Source organism: Girardinichthys multiradiatus, chromosome 18 (assembly GCF_021462225.1).
Source record: "Girardinichthys multiradiatus isolate DD_20200921_A chromosome 18, DD_fGirMul_XY1, whole genome shotgun sequence".
NCBI lineage: Eukaryota > Metazoa > Chordata > Actinopteri > Cyprinodontiformes > Goodeidae > Girardinichthys > Girardinichthys multiradiatus.
Genome location: NC_061810.1, coordinates 22,424,157 through 22,443,814, shown reverse-complemented (window position 1 = coordinate 22,443,814; position 19,658 = coordinate 22,424,157). Strand labels below are relative to the sequence as shown.

General features: G+C 40.4%; 1 protein-coding gene across 1 annotated transcript in view; it reads right to left on the bottom strand.

The window, feature by feature from the left end:
* Window positions 1-458: 458 nt before the first annotated feature.
* The window catches only part of clpb (caseinolytic mitochondrial matrix peptidase chaperone subunit B), a 46,652-nt gene continuing 27,452 nt past the window's right edge, over window positions 459-19,658 (bottom strand). The window contains exons 8-16 of the mRNA XM_047392215.1: window positions 13,097-13,174; window positions 10,343-10,398; window positions 9,504-9,548; window positions 7,361-7,522; window positions 7,088-7,244; window positions 6,873-6,946; window positions 6,634-6,753; window positions 5,617-5,721; window positions 459-1,543 (exon numbers count right to left, since the gene is read on the bottom strand). Of these exons, the coding sequence (XP_047248171.1) occupies window positions 1,346-1,543; window positions 5,617-5,721; window positions 6,634-6,753; window positions 6,873-6,946; window positions 7,088-7,244; window positions 7,361-7,522; window positions 9,504-9,548; window positions 10,343-10,398; window positions 13,097-13,174 (995 nt within the window). The 3' untranslated portion in view covers window positions 459-1,345. The remainder of the gene's footprint in view (window positions 1,544-5,616; window positions 5,722-6,633; window positions 6,754-6,872; window positions 6,947-7,087; window positions 7,245-7,360; window positions 7,523-9,503; window positions 9,549-10,342; window positions 10,399-13,096; window positions 13,175-19,658) is intronic.

The window sequence follows — 19,658 nt, the reverse complement described above, 5'->3', positions numbered from 1 at the left end:
AAAGTTGGAACAATCCTTGTATATGAAAACGAAGTCAGGCGATTTGTTGCAAAAGTGGATGATTTGCAACTACAAAGATACTTCCTCTTGATAACCATCTCTGACTTAATGTAGATGCCACTAAAACCAGCTGCGTGTTTGTTGTGGTTGGGGGGTCCAGGCACTGTAAGAGGGACAGGGTCTATCCCCGATGTGCTAATTACTCCCCATGGAAAACACATTCCTGCAGGCTGTTGTGTGTCTGCTTGCGTGAGATGCTTTCAGCGTGTCTCTTTCCTTCCCGTAGTCCAGGTCGAACCCCCGCGTGGAGCACAATTCCAACGAAATTCCCCTGTCATGTCGATTCACAAGGTGGACAAGCGTCATTGTTGCTGCAGGACTCCCATCCATCCATCAGGAGTGTCGGTGCGAGTCAAACAGAACAAAAACACGGGAGGAAAAAAGGAGAGGAATTCCTATTGTTGTTGGGAAGGTTTTATTTACACGCAGTAGGTTGGGATACAAGGAGCAGAAATGTGTCTCCGCTACGTTTGGCTTCTTGTCAACAAGCTGGTAAACATGGAGGATGCTAAATGTTGAATGGTGTGTTTGTTTATAGCGTTTCTACACCAACATAAACAGACAATTTGCAAAGCAGCTTTTGTTGATCATGATTTAAATGATCTACTACTACTGTTAATGTTTCTACATTACCGCACTCTTTATTAATGAATGAGTGGTTTATCAGTGTAGTTCTGGTAGTGTGGGCTTCTTCATCACTGATATGTGTCAACACTGAAACAACTAATGTGTCCTCTTTATGGAAAACTGATTCACCATAAAGATTTACAGTAAAATAGCGTGCTAGCTGAAATAGAGACATTCCTACCTTTAGTTTACGACAATATGTCAGCATTCATCTCACCTAAAGCCAACTGGCTGTACGACTGCTGGATTCGCTCCATAAACTGTATCCATTAACTTTGTAACACATATATATTTAATAAATATTCTATTATCTTGGCTTTTATTGTGCATTACATTGTAAACATAAACTGTCACTGTGTGACTAACAGCTATACAGATCGACAGCACAGAGAAGTAGGCTAATACAATGGCTTCACTGATGATGCATGGTCATGATGCTGATAGCTAGGTGTGAACGACTGAATAAGCGTGTTCTGCAGAAACACTGTTGGTCTTTGCATAAGCTGTACTGCATGGTGTGGACACTTTGGCGAGCTGAATCAGAGGCTGTGAAGATTCGCAGAGGTGCTTTTATTCAGAACATCCATGGGTTCCCATTCATCCTCATGATGCTGGATAATGATGATGCTGCTGCTGAGGTTTTGTGTTGTCTTGTACGTTAGTGTTCAGGGTTCAGCGGTGAACGAAGGTCCAGCGTTGTTGATGAACTGTCCTCTCCCACCACCTCCAGGCGCAGGCTGGGTGTGCTGCGCTCCTCCCGGCCCTCTGATTGGACAGACAGACGCAGGGTGCAGCCTTTGGGCAGCAGCTCCTGTTCGTATGCCGCAGCTAACTGGTTGACGACCCGCCGCTCAACCTGAGGGATCAGCAATGGGGTTAAGGAGAATGCAGTAACATTAAAGATTGATTTAGGATACTGTGATTTCACAGATTAATTCTTCACTGATTAAATATGTTTCTGATATGTGCTTTAGAAAAGATACATTTTTACAATTAAGATACTTGTACTTCATCTATTTATTTAAATATTCAAATATTTTCTTGGTTAATTGACAATCTTTGTCTTAAAGCCTCAAATGTTTCATGTCGTGCGGTGTTCGTGTCGCCAGCAGACAAACGACGAGGTACACTCTGGACAGGTTTCCAGTCCATCAACACAGAGACAGACAGGACAATCACCAGTTAAATTATCCCATCATGCATGTGTTTGGACTGTGGGAGGAAACCAGAGGACTCCATGCCGGCCCCAAGTCCTGATTTAGTTTAATTATCTGTCCAGCCCCCTTTTTTAAGTATAAATGACAACAATTGGAGAATTTCACCGTTTTTTTTAATTGAAGCTATGAAATTTTACTGATATTAAATTATTCCGAAATAGTTTGTCTTTGCTCCTGTTTTACAATATTCCTCTTTGGACATAAAACTACTAACATGCGTCAGTCTCATCTGCAGTAGGAAAAAGTATAATTGGCATTCACTCACAGTGTTGGGACCCTAGCTGTGGGTTACAACATTAAAGGCCAGTAAGAACTTTTCTGGAACTTTCAAAATAATACTAAATAATACTTCCAGCTCAGCCAGGAACAGGAACAAGAGGGGTAACAGCAGACTCACTGTTTGAATAAAAACCCCGCGTTCCAATAAACAGACCTCTTCCACACAGGTCCCTAGCAGAGCTGGACTTGGAGACTGGGTGCTAATGTCTCTTTGCTGGCAAACAGACAAACCTCTTCAAACTGGATCCAGAGTGACTATGATCACATGCAACAAAATTAAGTAATGATTTGCTGCTCGCGTATCCGGCGTTCACTCATATAAAGGTTGTAATGAGACAAGCTTGACTTGACTTTTCTTCGGAGGCCTCCAGAAGCAGCCCTAATCGAAGCAGATTTCCCCCACTGCCTGGGAAAGGAGCCCGGGACCGGATCGCATGCCTTCCTGCGTATACGTCCAGGTAGCGAGAGCTACCCCGCCGCATCGCGGCCACTCAAGGAGCCGAGCGTGCCTTTGTCGTACGGTTCGGCTGGGCCAGCTAAAGCCGTTTCCCACAGCTACGGAGGTTAGCTGCAAGTTAACCTTTTGTTTACCCACACGTGGAAGTTTTCCTCAACGCCCAGGACAACTTGTCCTCAGCACGGTCCATGTAAGAGGAAGTGTTTGGGCAGAGAAGATCAGTTTAGGGTTAAATAATCTAAATGTTCGTTTAATGACGTTTTGTTTTTGTTTTGTTGAGAAACTCAGCTACAGTAAGTGTAAGCAGACTAGCACTCAGCTAAGGATGTGCTCTGTGTTGTGTTTTTAAAGTTAAGACAAACTTTATTTAAAAGGTGGTTTTTAAACACAGACCGGTCCACGCTTTCAACCCTTTTATTAATGGTTTTTTAAAAGTTAGGTGTTTGATTCTGGTAACCAGCTATAAGTTTATTTTGTTACCTCCAACCACTAACAGCTAAGAACACGCACACACCCACTTTATGAGTCAGCTGAAGATCATTTACTGAGAAAGGTTGTTAGTTTCCAATCTAGGAAGTAATATTTCTTTAAATATTATTTTAATAAATTAAATCAGCCAATTAAACACTGTTGAGAATTAGTCATCCAGAAGGTTGGTTTTATTCAGCAGATCATTCTTAAAATATTATTTTATTAAAATAATGTTTTATCTGATCTTGCTTTATGAATGGTTGTTTAAAGGTATACCAATTATTGCTTAAGTTAGTTCCAAGACTTAACTTCATTTCCAGATCCTTCAAGATAATCCTTGGTTCTCAAACATAAATATTTCATGGTAATGTTGCATCACTCTTTTGGTCATGATTTTCAACCATCTCTCATCAACTTGTTTATATTGTACATAGCCCATTAGTCTTCGTTATTCTTTAATTCTGCTTGGTAGTTTAGTTGGACTGTTTTAGCTTAGTAAAGAGTTTGTTGATTGAAATATGTTTGACTTTGAGTTGACTTATTTTTGTAGTTGGTGTGTTCAGGGTTATCTGCAGTGTCAGGTTGCCACCAGACATGATGGTGTTTAGCCTTGGAAGTTCAGTGTGTCCCCCACATGGTTTGCAGCACACTACAAGCAGAACCTCTAGTAGTTTTATCTCTTGCCTCTCTTCCACATAGGCCAGATTTGTGGAGTACACAACTACAACTTCTTCAACCTGAGCTGTTTATCTGCAGCTCCTCCAGAGTTCCCATGGGCTCTTGGCTGCTTTTCTGATTCTCTTCTTGTCTGGATTGTCTGCTTAAGAGGTTTGCAAATGTGCTATATTCTTTCCATCCTCAGATGATGAATAATTCTCCATGAGATGTTTAAGGTTTGCCATGTTGTATAATGTTACCCTCCTTTTGACCTCTTTGTGACCTTACCTCTCACCTGTCTGGTGTTTTCCCTGGTCCTCATGATGCTGTTTGCTCACTAATGTTCTCTAACAAACCTCTGAGGCCTTCAAAGAACAGCTGGATTTATACTGACAAATACATTTTGTTGTGTACTTGGGAGTCTGTAGGAGTGCAGAAAAGCTGAATTTAGTCTCCAAGTGTTGCAGAGATATCTTTATATTCTGTTTGGGTCATATTTTCAGTCCTTTCAGTTTTCTCTATTATCTGTTACGTTTTTTAACTGTTACGTCACAGCATTTGCTGCGGAACGGCTAAACAAGGTTATGAACTTTCGGCTGATCAATTTTGCGTATCTCCCATGTAGGGGGAGTGGTGTCCTAGTGGTTAGAGCAGGGCATTTGAGTTCTAGAGAGGCCAGAAGTACCCTGGTTCGACCCTTAGCCCTAAATGCTCCCCAGGTGCAGTACAATGGCAGCCCACGGCTCCTTAAGAGATGGGTTAAATGCAGAGGATAATTACTCCATTGTGGGATCAATAAAGTCAAAATTATTAATAATTATTGTTATTATCACATTTATTACTTGCTGTGATTCTGTAGTCTAAGCTCAAGTACACCTACGCTGCTAGAGGATAGGTTTGGTTTGGTTGTTAGGTGTATTAACCCACACAATTCATTACACGCGTCCCCTAGGATCAGAACCTCTTTGAAGTGCCTGTTTACATTTTATTTTTCATGGAAATGTTCCGACATCAGTGGGGAAATTTCCCTTCTCTGCAGGAAGCACTTCAAGCAAATAAAACTAAAATGACAGCAAACTTTATTTTAGGCATAAATTTATCCTGGGTTTGTTTTGATAGCAGTAACATTGTGTCTTTTGCTTATGTTAGTGCTGTGTGCTGCTTTTAGCTCCTTAAGGACAGAACCATACTGCGTGTTTCGAATATTATTATTACATAAAACAGTTTCATTGTTTTTGCCATTTTTGTCTTGTTTCTGTGCTGCTAGATAATTGTTTCCAACAAAAACAAATGGCCAACTGGGTTAAAGTGCACATAGACCTGTAGAGGGGTGGGAAGTGCCTCACCAGCTTTTAAAGAGACCGAAACAAAACGCGTTGCTCTCAGAGGCACCTCAGAACAGGGGTTACAGGAGAGAGCCTGTGGAGCTACAATAATCAGAGCATTGCAGTTTCACTTTATATAGACCACAGCTGAATGTTTTAAATGTGAAAAGAAAGGATTTAAAACATATGTTCCCTTCAAATTACACAATGGTCAACTAATTACGTGACCTCTGAAGGGAACTGGTTGCACTGGATTTCATTTAAGGGAATCGGAGTAAAGGAAACAGCCTACAAATGAACAATCCACTTTTCAGATTTTCTTTAAAAAAAATTTTTTAAACGTGTATAATTTTCCTTCCACTTTACAATTATGCACAACTTTGTGTTGTGTCTTTCACATAAAATCCCAGTAAAATACACTGGAGCTGGTAGCTGTAATGTAACATTATGTGAAAAAGCTCAAGGGGTACAATTACTTTGCAAGGCGCAGCATGTGCTTTCCAAGACGTCTCAGTCTACATACCTCATGTTTGATGGAACGTGCTCCATAATGCAGGTTATATCCACCCGCCAGCAGGTCCAGGACCGGGCGATCCCACTTGAGTGTGATGTCATGGCGCTGCTTAGCCTGTGGGAGAGATAGAGATGAGGGACTGTTAGGTTGAGGGGGAGGATGACACCTGGAGTGAGTGCACATAGCATCACAAAAACACACAAATCAAAGAGTAAAGGAGTAAACGAGACAAACCAGCATCAGAGGGGAGATACTGTCAAGCAGCATGTCTGCTAGCGCTAATCAACAGGCCCTTAATGCACTTTAATCAAACACCAGTCAATAGTAGTGATCAGAGCAGCTCATTTAGCTACTGATGTTAACACTTCATTCAATAAAAAGGACACCATGTTTCATTGCTGATACATAGTTAGGCAATAATGGCAGCACTAAACATTTAATTCTCCTAATATGAATGAACAACAAACAAATGGGGATTAGAAGATAATCAGATTCCTGATGGAAGCTCTGCCAGACACAGACACGTTGCTGTGAGACTTAAACTAAAAAAACAAAAAAAACAATAAGGAATGGACAACCAACTTTCAGAAGATGAATACAGTGAAAAGATGCATGAATCAGGCTCCGATCAGTCCCCTGTGGGGCCGCGTTGTCAGGACATCAGCTGTAATATTAATAATTAAATATTGATGAAGCCTCCACATGTTAAACACTGTAATCATGTTATAGTGAGTAGCAGAGGCACACGATATTGATCTGCGCGTTTTTTCCTGCAAAGCTCAGCGGCTGTAGAATAAAGTGGGTGAGGCTGTGCAGCTCTAGAGGAAGACACCATCATAGAGAAAACAAACAAATACAGATGGGTGGAGCAGAAAGCAACTGTCAAAGGGTGTGAAAAACCAGCATTTCTTTTCATGACACACCTTCATAAGTGATAAACCATAAAAATAACTATATTACTTGTCAGGTAAAATTAGTCACAAACAAATCAAAGAAAAAGTGTAAGTAAATAAGTTGCTACCGAACCTTTTTGGCCCAGAAGCCGAGCTCTTTGATGACCAGCTGCAGCAGCTCCGAGTGACTAAACGGCAGGAAGTACACGATTTCATTGATTCGACCGAGAAACTCGTCCCTCCGGAAATGAGCCTGAGGATTAATCAAAGAGTAAACAATGACAACTGGAGCGTCTCAGGCCGACCGTGTCTGAACTTTGGTTCAAAACGAGGCGAGTTTCAGTTCTGTGTGTTTCTGTGCTTCTGCGGTACCTTCAGGATCGGTCGAATCACCGTTTCTTTAAACTGTCGGGAGATTTTAATGTCATCACCTTTCTGTACATCCTCTGGAGGAAAACACAGGAATTAAGATGATTTTTCTTCTTCCCATTATTATTTTGGCCTCTGAATAAGTCCGTGCAGAGTTTGGATTTACAATGTTTTATTATATCTACAGCATTGTTTACATATTGGCATGTTTCTCTCACCAAGGTTGTCAGCAAGCTTCCTGCGACTGACCTCCTCAGCTTCCTGCCGCAGCTGCAAAGCATGCTGGGCAATGTCATCACTTGCAACATTTGATGTCATGATGAAAATGGCGTCCTTACACTCAATAGTTTTCCCTTTGCCATCTGTGAGACGTCCCTGAGAGAGGAGCAGCATGAAGGGCACAGATCAGCCAGAGGGACCTAAGGTTTTCTTTAATACACGCCTGTAAAGAATATTTAATATAGAATATATAAGAGTATTTCTGTGAAGACCTCATCAAACAGCTGCAGCATGATGGTAAGAACGTCAGGATGAGCCTTATCCACTTCATCAAACAGGACGACAGCGTTGGGGCATGCCCTCAACAACTTGGTTAGCTGACCCCCTTCCTCATGCCCAACGTATCCTGGAGGCGAGCCAATAAACTTTGCAACCTGAGAGAAAAGGACGAGAGGATGCAAGGTTGTTCGAAAATCACGAGACAAAAAGATCTCTTTGTCTTTATGCAGCATGTACATTGCCTTGGCAAAATAATCACACACATTTTAACATTTGATCAGATTACAAACTTCAGTGTATTTTATGTGACAGAGTTACACAAAGTAATACATAACTGTGAAGTGGATGAACAAGTAACCTGGTTTTCAAAATACTATACACATAAACATCCATGTGAAGTGCATTTGAATTCAGTCCTCTTTGCATTGTCACCCCTAAATAAAATCAAGGGCAACCAGTTGCCTTCAGAAGTCACTTAATTAGCAGAAAAAGCCACATGTGTGTAGTTGAACCTCAGCGTAAATCCAGCTGTTCTGTGAAGGCCTCAGATGTTTGTTAGAGAACATTAGTGAACAAACCGCATCATGAAGACCAAGGAACACGGCAAGGCTAGTTTATAAAACAACATCCCAAACTTTGAACATCTCATTGGGAATTGTCCAATCAAGCGTGTAAAAACTTAAAGCAAGGTAGCTAAACTGACAAGGGGCAAGGGGAACGTTAATTTGAGAAAAATCCAAAGAGACCAACGGGAACTTGTGAGAGGCTGCAGAGATCCACAGTTCAGGTGGGAGAATCTTTTGACCAGATAACTGTTAGCCATGTAAAACTGAACTTTTACAGAGGAGTGACACAAGGAAAGCCACTGCTGAAAGAAAGCCACAAGAAGTTCTGATGGCACTTTGTCATGAGCCATGTAGGGGACACAGCAAACAGAAGAAAGAGCTCCAGTCAGACGAGACTATTTTCCCACCAAACTAATACTACATACAGAATGTCTGGTGGAAAACCTAACACTGCACATCACTCCAAAAACACCATCCCCACAGTAAAACATGGTGGTGGCAGCATCATGCTGCTGAGACTGTGGAGACTGGTCAGAGTTAATGGGAGGATGTAAGGAGCTACATACAGGTCAATCCTGGAAGGACACCTGCAAGAGGCTGCAAAATACTTGAAGGTTCACCTTCTAGGAGAACAACAGCACTAAACATACAGCCAGAGGTAAAGTAGAACGGCTTAGATCAAAGCATATTTGTGTGATATAATGGCCCAGTCAAAGTACAGACATAAATCCCATTGGAAATGTGTGGTAAGACTTAAAAATTGATGTTCAACGACGCTCTATCCAATTCAAATGAGCTTGAGCTATTTTGCGAAGAATGGGCACACTGCAGCAAAAGGTGGTCCTACAAAGGATCGACTGCAGGGAACTGAATACAAATGCAAGGTCTACCTTACAGATTGAATTTGTAAACAGTGTTGCAAACCATTCTTCCTTTTCCTTCCACTTCACAACTTTGTGTGACTTTATGTTCGTCTGTTGGATAAACTCCCAATAAAATACATTGAAATTTGTGGTTGTAATGTGAAAATATGTGAGAAATGCTAGCTGTATGAATACGTTTGAACTGCATGTTGGATAGCTACTGAGAATGGCGTCTGATGCAGAATTAATGAATTTCAAAAGCTGACTCTCTGGAGTGATCATCTTAAAGTGCCAATATTCTTATTTTTATAGTCCATTCATACCTCCCCCTAAAAGGAATACTTTTCACACCATCTCAGAGAAAACATAACTGACCTTAACGCAAAGCTTTTGACACTCTTTAACACAGGAGCATAATCCAACTTCTGAATCACTGATTAAATATATCCATCATCAAACCTCCATAAAGAGGCAAAAACCGTCAGAGCATTTATTTTGGTTTATGCATTAATTATGAGTTCATAAACAGAATTAATCCAAAATGTCACTGCCATACATGCACTGCAGACAGATAGCACAGTTACAGCAGCTCTCATCTGATATGAGTTCACTTCTGTAGGCCAATATGTTCAACAAATTATACATGACAGTCAATTTTAAAAAACACACATTCTGCTTTTGGGTCAATTTAAGAAGAAACGGTTTACCTCGTGTTTTTCCTGGAACTCAGACATGTCCATACGAATGAAACCCTGCAAACACATCATAGTTAAACAGGAACCTTCGCTTGCAATACATGGTTCTAACGCGTTTTCCGTGTGAAAATGTTACACTTTGAACTTTCCAGACGTCTGTGCTTTACAGTCATTTTAAAATATAAAATACAAACATTCACTATGAATTTAGGAAATATGTGCAGAGTGGCCAGGGTTTGCACACCAGCAAAATCCAGAAACTTATCAGGATGGAGGTAGGAAACAATTGGGGAGCAATGGAAGAGAAGAATGAGGAACACAAGGGAATTGAGGCAGGACACAAGAAAGGAGAAATATAATGGACGTAGGAGGAAAGATATTAAAGTAGGAAAGGAATGCAGCGAAAAAGGACACAAGAAAGGGAATAAAGACAGAAGGAAGGAAGGAAAGCAAGGAAGGAAGGGAACAATGAACGAATGAAGGAAAGAAAGTCAGGATAATGACATTAAATGATGAAGATAAGGGAGATGGGACACAAGGAAGGAATGGACTCAGAACACTATTAAGGTATAAAGGACAGAAGGAAAGAAAAGACAACGAGGAAAAGAAATAAGGGCACAAGGAAGAGAGGAAGGAAAGAAGACATTAAGGACACCAGGAGGAAAAAAGGGAAGGACAACAGAGTAGAGAATAACATCTGTAAATACAAATATTCTTCCATACTCTCATCTCTGCATACATATCCAAACCTTTAAAATCCTCAAATCAAGTTTCAGACTTTTCCAGACAGTGACATGGTAACATGTTGTGGCATTATTGTGTATTTGGAGAAAAATGTGCCCAAAACGTACCTTTTTAACGTCTTTGTGCATGTAGCGAGCCACCTGTTTTGCCAACTCTGTCTTTCCTGTCACAAAACAGAGCCATCACCTTTCTTATTCTTTCTGCAACAGGATCAACCTCGTTTGCCATTTAATTACTTCCAATTTGACATAAAAAAACCATCTCAGCTTGTTTGGAGTGAAGCACCATCAGAAACATTCAGTCAAGAAAACCATTTGACTCATTTGAGACTAAAAAACAATATTTTCCTCTTTGCTAAGTGCCTTGGCCTAAATCCCAGCACCACCTCCTATAAAGCATTCAATCATCTCCGCTCTCCTGAAGCTCACATTATGTTTGTCGGTAAAATATTCTGCATATAAATGCTCATATATGATATTGATGTCTTGTACTTTGAATGCATGTGTGTGAGGGTGGTGTGTGTTTGTGTCTTGTTGCTGTGTTTAATATTGATGTCTCATGGCCAGAGTTTGTCGCTGAAGGGAACGGAGGATATGAACACTGCCTCTCCCTCATCTATCTCTCTGCCTTGTCATTTCATGATCTCTATCTTTCTTTAGCCATCTATCTGGCCCTTAATATCCCCCTCTCTCTCTTCCTGCTGCTGCCTTCACACCACCACACACATGAGCACTTCCACATTTTGCTGGTGGTGGATATTTAAGTTTCTTTGGAACAATCCAAGTCCAAGTTTTGTTGATTTATACTGAAAATCCTCTGTGAGTGGGGTGAGTATGCTGTATTATAGATAGCAAGTTTAACATAAAGCCCCGCTCTACATCATGTTCCACTCAGTACTTCCTTGCCCAAACTATCCCTAAACTTATAGTACAGGAGTGTAGATCTGCTGCAACAGAAAGCTTGAAGTGCTCTCAGATCACGCTCGTCCCCAGAGGAAATCATTTCCCGAAACCACAGGCGGCTGCTGATTATCTTACACACAACAACGGTGTGTTACAAAGAGGTTCCAGTGTTTTAATGTGCAATCAGCTGTTTTTCTGACAGCTGGTGTGCACGCCCAGACATACACACACATATACAGCTCAGGGGGGGCTCTACCAAACAAAGGCCATAAATGGATGGGGCATTCGGCTGTCAATACTAATCAATTAAAGTGCTGGAGAGAGATTTGGGCAAACACATTGAAATTCTCCAATTTAAAGGTGGCAATTCAAGTTAGGATCCATTTAAGGAAATCTGGATCTTCGAATTTCTGATCTCCATCTACAGTGTCTTGCACAAGTATTCATACCCCTTTACTTGTCATATTACAGCTACAAACTTCAGTCTATTTTACAGGGATTTTATCTCACCGACCAACGTATAGTAACCGATAATGGCAAAATGGAAGAAAAATGACACACTGGCTCTCCCGGTCAGCACTATGTAGATGCACCTTTTGCTGCAATTAAATGTGCAGGTCTTCTGGGGTTATTTCTCCACCAACTTTACATATCTAGAGGATGAACTTTTGCCCATTTCTCTATGTAAGGTAGCTCAATGCCAGTCAGATTGACTGAACATTCTAACAGACGCATAGATCTAAACCATTGGCCTGCAGTCATGGCTGTATATTTAGGCTCGTTATCCTGCTGATAGGTGAGCTTCCCCACAGCATAATACAGCTACCACCATGTTGCAAAGGGGGAAGGTGTGTTTAGGATGATGTGCAGTGTTAGTTTTCCTCCACACATAGAATTTAGGATGCCTGTAGGCCAAAACATTCAGTCTTGGTGTCATCTGACCAGAGCACTTTCTTCTGAGTCTGCTGAGTCCTCTAATGACTTGTGGCAATCTGCAAACAGCACTTCTTCTGGTGTTCTTTCAACAATGGCTTTCTTCTTGCCCCTCTTCCATAAAAGGCCAGATTTGTATAGTGCCAGGCGAAATGGTTGCCTCTTGCATGCTTTGCTGATTAATGCTCTCCCTACACAGCCTGTCCTATTAAAATGATATGAGATGGCTGGTAGGTTTCTTGTGCCATGACTAACATTACCTAACATTGTAGCTTACTCTTTTAGTTGTTTGATAAACTTAACAGAGATCAAGAGCAGTTTTCTTCCAACTTCACAATTATGAACTACTTGGCGATGGTTTATCGCATAAACCATAAAAATATTTCATTAGGACAATTTTGGCTGTAACATGAGAAAATGTGGAAAACACTAAAGGTTATGAATAATTTTGCAAGGCACTGTAGTTAGGGATCTCCCTGTAAAGGTATTACAGTTGTTTAATAAGCAGCTTGTGTGCTAAATGCGTTATCATTAGTCAAAATATGTATCTCAGCTAATCTCAGCTGTTTGATTTAATTAGAAAAATCTGTGATTGTTGATGGCTGCTTGTGTGGAGAATAAATTATGTGATCTTGAATTGAGACCTTCTTTTGATATGTTTTAATTGCCAACCTATTTACCTATCTAATAAACAAATAATGTAGGGTTATGGAATTGTAAGAAGCATGAATTGAAATATTGTTGAGCTCCTTTCAATCTGAAAAGTAAAGAGGGACACTTTAGAGAGAAATATTTTTGCTAAATGTAGATTAGCCTAAACTGTGTTTGCTATGCAGTGTGCTTTGGAAGTCCTGTACTCCTTGTTAAGGGATTAATTGTCCAGAGAAGAATACAGTCCACTTTAAATGCATCAACAGCTTCAGAAGGAAAACGACTTTTTATTTTTATTTTGGCTGCTATTTAAAGCTGTATGCCGCATGAGATCAAACCAGGATAAAAGAGAGGTGTGTAGAAGAAAGAAGGTACCGATTCCTGACGAGCCAAGGAAGAGGAAGACAAGAGGATGCTCTTCATCGTACCAACCATTCTCTTTTCTTCTGATGGCTAAAGAGCAGAGAGAGAGAGAGAGAGAACCCCATTATAACATTTGCATTTGTTGCCTTTCCTTCCATCAGGTCTTCTAAGTATAACTAAGCTGACCAGAGGTTGGAAGGATTCCTGAAACTTTGATCAAAGAGTGAAAGATCAGGGATGAGAAAAGGGTCAGAAACATTTGGTTTAAAAAAAGAAATAGGAGAGAAAACAGAGCAAGACGAGAGAGCTCCAGAAAGCTACCCAAGATGCATCTCTCCTCGCCCCCCTCTCAGTCAGTTGGGCCATTAGCCAGCAGTAATTGTGTTAGCCTCTCTGGCGCGGCCATGGTGAAATCAGTTTAGCATAGATCGCAGCCTCACACACACTCTTGCTTAAGGAGTGCCTACCCTACCCTGCCATCACCCCAGCAACCAAACCCACATATACACAAAGGCAGGATGATGATGTGGATGGCAGGAGAGTAAAGAGAGTATTTGACTGTGGTTTCAGGCACTCAACAAAGAAACAGACACCAGCACAAACTCATCCAAAAGTGAACCTGTGATCTAGACTGGGGTCCAAGCCAAAGATGAAGAGAGATTTTGTTAGGCTGGTCAGTGGAACCGGTGGATCAATAATTAACACAGTTGAATTTAGCAAAAATAAAAAAGCACATTATTGACCTGCTGGCACTGGTTTGAGTATTAATTATATGTTCATCAGCTATACATGTTTAAAACTCCAGAAGATAACATCATAGATATACCAGAAATTCTAATAAAGTTACTGATGTAATGTGCCATGTTAGCCTTTTGTGGATGGGAGACGTGAGAAAAGTAGCTTCAGAGTGTGGCCACAAGTACCGTGTGAGTTTTAGGAACACAATTCCAGTGTAGCTGAATAACATATCAAATGCCAATCTCCATGGCCATATCAATGAGGGCTATATTGAAATGACAGAGGACTGCGCACATGAAATATTTTGTGGTTTATAATATTTTAAAAATGGAAGGGCTGGTTACCGGTATTAAGATACCAATACACCAACGTTCTAAAGAGCTGTGGGTTCAAAACAGCAAAAAATTTCCATCACACAGATTTTTTTCTGTTTGTTAATGTTAATGTTTCTGCGGCCCTAGTGGCCTTTATTTTCTTATTTTTTGATGGTGAGCTGACAGGCAAAGGGTGCAGAGAGGTGGAAGACATACAACAAAGGTCAATGGGCCGGGTTAGGGTAGGGTTTCTAGAACCTGTGACGGCTTGCGTCCAGGACTAAGACCTCCGAACATGGGACGCACTTTTTATCCCAGTGCCATCACAATGCCTCCAACATAAAGTACTTCTAATGAGAGGCCAGAGGACATACATTGACCGTGCAACCCTCCCCCACATGTTGCTGTGCAATGCTGGCTGAAAGAAGGCTTCAACACTTTTCCCTTGCTTATATGAAAGCTTATATGTTAAAACTCTTATTAAAGAAACAGTTTTAGAAAAGTATTTGGGAAACTAAAAGTGACATGGTTGTTAAGCAGTGGACTGAAGGCTGGCTACTGGAGCAGATAGCCTGACTAATCAGCTTGTTATACTTGTGTTGAGCTGCTGTCCCATGTCTCCCAACTACCAACGTATGCTGCCATTTAAAAAAAAGAACCTCATTATGTGGGTTCAACAAACCCACAGTAAACAATGCTCCAATTTTCACTTTCAGTTTGAAGCTTTCAGCCGCCAGAGGTAAATAAACGGCCAGCAATATTAATGGTTCATCAACCACACACAAGCTGAGTATCATAACCAAAACAACAATATATACATGATAAATGTATTATTATTGTTATAATATAGGATTTTTTGGCACTAGTGGCCTTTATTCATAAGTAGCTCGACAGAGAAGGGAAGGACAGTATAGCCAGGGGTTGGGAATTGAACCTAGGACAGCTGCGGCTTTGAGTATAACCTCCATTATATGGTGCACCTGCTCTACCACTGAGCCACGATATGCCCCCAGATAACTTTATTTCAACTGTAATAATCAAAATGCTACATTATTTTTAATGCAGTAGGAATGTTGGTTGTTTTCTTTTTCTTAAAACAATACCATGGCATTTTCACTCAATGCTATTATGAGGTGAGAATCTGATATCGGCCTAAGCCTTATTTCAAGTGCCATTCATGCAAACCTTAACTGTCAATTATATTTGACTGGCTGGATGGACTCTGTCAGTGCTTGAAGTTCACACATCTGATTTTATCTGTAAGGTCATTGCCACATTGAATGCTGCAGGAACATTTTAATGTTTGTACGAACATGTGCAACAACATAACACTGTTAATAATGTAACACTGTGAAATATCTATATACTGTGTGTGAATTTGAGTGTGTGTATGGGTGCTGTGTGTGCATGTCAGCTGGGAGTGGGATGGGTGTTTGGGCTTAAATCCCCTTAAGTAGATGGAGCTGTACTAATATATTATATTTTCTTCTTACCTGAACACTGTTTGTGGAGCTCACCTGGATCTCGTGTGTATGCAATGATAATAAAGGAATTTTATCTTTATCTGATGATAAAGGAACTAAAGCTCACAGATGATGGTGGGTGCATTGAGATTAGGGCAAAGAAAGTGAATAATGAGGAAAATGTGGGTTAATAATAGCAGATTTCATCATAATAATCAATCTTTATCAATACCATAAGTTGCATGTTTTCTTAATATATACAAGAATCATTTTCGGAACTACATGTATCATAGAACCTTAAGCACATTTTCCTCTTTTTTATAGGTATCAGGATAAAAAAAAAAAGAAATATAGTCAAAATCTGAAAGGGCAAAACTGAAAATTGGCATCGGCCAGGAAAAGCCAGATTACTGCGTCTCTATTAAAAGAATCATAGATCCCAAACCTTTCACTGGCAAAAAATGCTACATTTGAGCTTGATTTTCTGAATGAACAGCAAAGCTTGGAGCAAATCACTACGTAATCACACTAAAATATCAAAACAACAGATGTGGCATATGTGACACATGACATAGGTGCTAAACCAGGTACTAATAGCTGATAATCAAAGAGGGAATGTTAGGATATAGAGGAGGACAGAGGAAGCAGAGGGAGGAACAGAGATAAGGAGAGGAAAGAGGAGTGAAGATGTGGAAGCAGATAAAGAAGGGAAAGACAGAGAAGTGATGGAGATAAGGAGACAGAGAATGAGGCAGAGAAACAAACGAGTGTGTCAGAGATGGACGGAGAGATGAAAAGTGACATGAGGAGCTCCAGAGCTCAGTCTGCTTTATCAATGGCTGCATGAATGACAGGATAACCTTCTGTGTTTTTCTGCGTCTTTTAGCTGATTGAGACCGACTTTGACAGAAGGGCACACTGACATTTCTGAGAGGACCCTGACAAGAAGAGGGAAAGGAACGGGGCACAAAACAAATGAGAGCACACACACACACACACACACACACACACACACACACACACACACACACACACACACGGCAGCATGTATTCTGCAGGTCTGGTTGGCTCTAACATGATTACAGAGGGATGATTCTCTTCAATAACTCTTAGCCCTGAGAGCTAAACCTGGATCAATCTAACCTCCTTCCTGTGTGTGTATTTATGTGGGTTTGGTGTATGTGTACGGTGTGTGTGTGTGTGTGTCTTGCTGCAGGCAAGCTGTTTGTCATGAAGAGTTATGGTGGAAACAACTATTTTGAAGACATGACAACACAGCAAACATAGTTTTTTTATCTCTTGGCGTCTGGTCTGCAAAATATTTACAATAAGAATCAGTTCAGCAGACTGTCTGCAAAATTCATTTCCTCGCTCACCTATTGCTGTAGAATTAGATGAACGACGATGAAACAATAACATGATCAATCAATAAGTTGGTACGAAACCATTTATCAACAACTGAACTACAAACTGTGGTTCTTTAGGTAATTTATCAAGAAAAATGCCAATTATTTGCTCTGCTCTTTAGTCTTTAAATTATTGCTTTTAACCCTTTAAAGCCTGACAGAAGAAATAATTTAGTTTTTTTTTTTAACCAAACCGTTTATTGGATGCTTTGTAATCATAAATGATACATCAGGCTTTTGTAGTCCTCTGACTGTCACAATCAAAAATATTTTTTTATGAAATACAGTAGCAGAAGGCGTGCAGCACGTATCGCTGATACCATTTTGAAAACCAGGGAAAGGAGCCAATTAGGTTTCGGTTTAAGTGGGAAAATGATCCACCAACATGTATTTAGAGACAATTTTTTGTAAAATATTGCTTCTGAAATAAGATGATTTTATGACATCTTTTGTTTTAAGAGTGTATTTCAAATAGAGAGTTTCATTAGGCAGAACTGTACATGAAACAGTCTATTGTAAGACTATTTTATTACTTTTTATAAATTAATAAACTGGCAGACTGATCAATCATGAAAAACTAACAATATCATCTGTTGCTGTACAGTATATAGGTTGCATCTGCAGTTCCTAATCCAGTCCTGTGCAGCCCTTTCTCTCTACTTATCTCGACATCCCCTTCTCATTTGCTGTCCTCTTATCCGGACTGGGTCCCTCTCTCCTTCCTGAACAAATTTCCTCATCTGGAGATCTCCACTATCCCACATGGACTCTCCCAGAGTTTGACTGATCGGTATGGCTTTTGATAAAACTGACTGCAAGCAGCTGACACAGGTACAAATGCTCACAAGATGATGTGTAACCTTCTAAATTTATTTGAAGACAAATTTTCTATCTGTAAGCCTTTCCTGCCTGTGCCACTGTAGTGGTTTGAGCGTTTAATATATTTTGACTCTTCACTTTCTTTTCCCTGGAGTATAAATATGACTTGACACAGCAACCAATATCTCTCTTCAAAATGGAAACGATCAGAGAACATGTTATTCAAGTAAGTAATATGCATAAAACTACACTCAGAACGATACTATTAAAAACAAAAGATATGTATAACATTGTAAATGCTTTGAAGTACCTGGACATTAACGATTAATACATTCACTAACCTCTACTAGAAAACTAAAGGCTATTCTGTACTGGAACTCGCAGCAACATAACAAACCAACACATACGACCAAATCAAAAGAGAAATGGTTCACCAAACATAAAATCAACCTTTTTCCATGAACTTCTCAGTCTCCAAACCCAAATCCAACAGAAAACCTGTTGGGTGAGCCAAAGAGAAGAGGGCATAAGAGAAGTCCCAGGACTCATCTAGAGAGATTGTTCAAAGAGGAACAGTCAAAGATCCATCTCTCTGTGTGTGCTTCAACCTTGCGAAACATTAAAGGAGAAGAAGTGCTGTCCTATCGGCAAAACAGGGTTGTACAAAATGTATAAGGGAACAAAAGTTTATCCTGCAGTGATGTCTTGTATATTTGGAAAATAATAACATTCATTGCCTTGTCAAAGACTACAAGTCCCATGACTACCCTTCTCTAAGGCTTGTTGGTTTCCTCCCCATCCTTGTAAAACCACTTTGCATACCTGTTTGTTTTCACTGAAGTTTCACACTCAGATAAAGGTTATTCTCCCGTTAGTTATTACCACTGCAGTATATGTCCTCACAACAGACTGCAATGTCTCCACCTATTCAGGTAATAAGCTTGTTATTTTCACAAATCTACAAAGAAAATGTACAACATCGTAAAGTTAACAAATGGCTTGTCTGTAAGCAGCAGAAGCGTTTCTCAACATTAACTCTCACTCTCTCATCTTCAGATCAATACGCCACATGGCCTCTATGGATGCCTGCTGTAATATCAGCTCTTTACTGTCTTCTGTGTTATTGTGCTCTAACTCATCCACCCTCCTCTTTTCTCATCACAGGACTCAGCTTCTCAGCTCCTTGTCCTCTATTGGTTCCATTTGATGTGAACGTGTTTGTTTTTGCATTCGTTTTAAGTTGTCTCCTATTACACGCATTTGTTTTTCCCAGCCTATTAACATGATTTTACTAATCTACCCCTGACTGCGACATACAGCTTGATGGAACAACGATGTAGTGATTTAAAAGCCACAAAGTTCAAGTAGAAAAAAGAAAGAAGGGTGCAGGAGAGAACTGGTGAGATGAAAATCATGGCAAAGAAAGAGAAGAAGAGAAAGCAAATGGGGAAAAAAGAGAGAGATGGGAAGAGGGTAAGCAGAAAGATAGAGGGAGAAGAGAAGGAGGGGTATGGGGTCTGTAGTATGTATCCTCTCTTTGTAATTGTGTTAACTGGCGGCTCCAAGCCTGGCCTCTTCAGCTGTCTCACATACACACACACACACACACACACACACACACACACACACACACACACACAACACCTGTGCACGTCTGACAGGCAGCTCATTCATCACAATTAACCAATTACAGCCTCCGCCGGTCTGTCTGATCCCGCCTACAGCTGCAGGGAACAGAGGAGAACAGGAGGAAGAACGGAGAAGAGTACAAAACACAACAAGAGCACCAACAGGAAGATAGCCATGTTGTAAAGTAAAGCTCTAACATGCACCT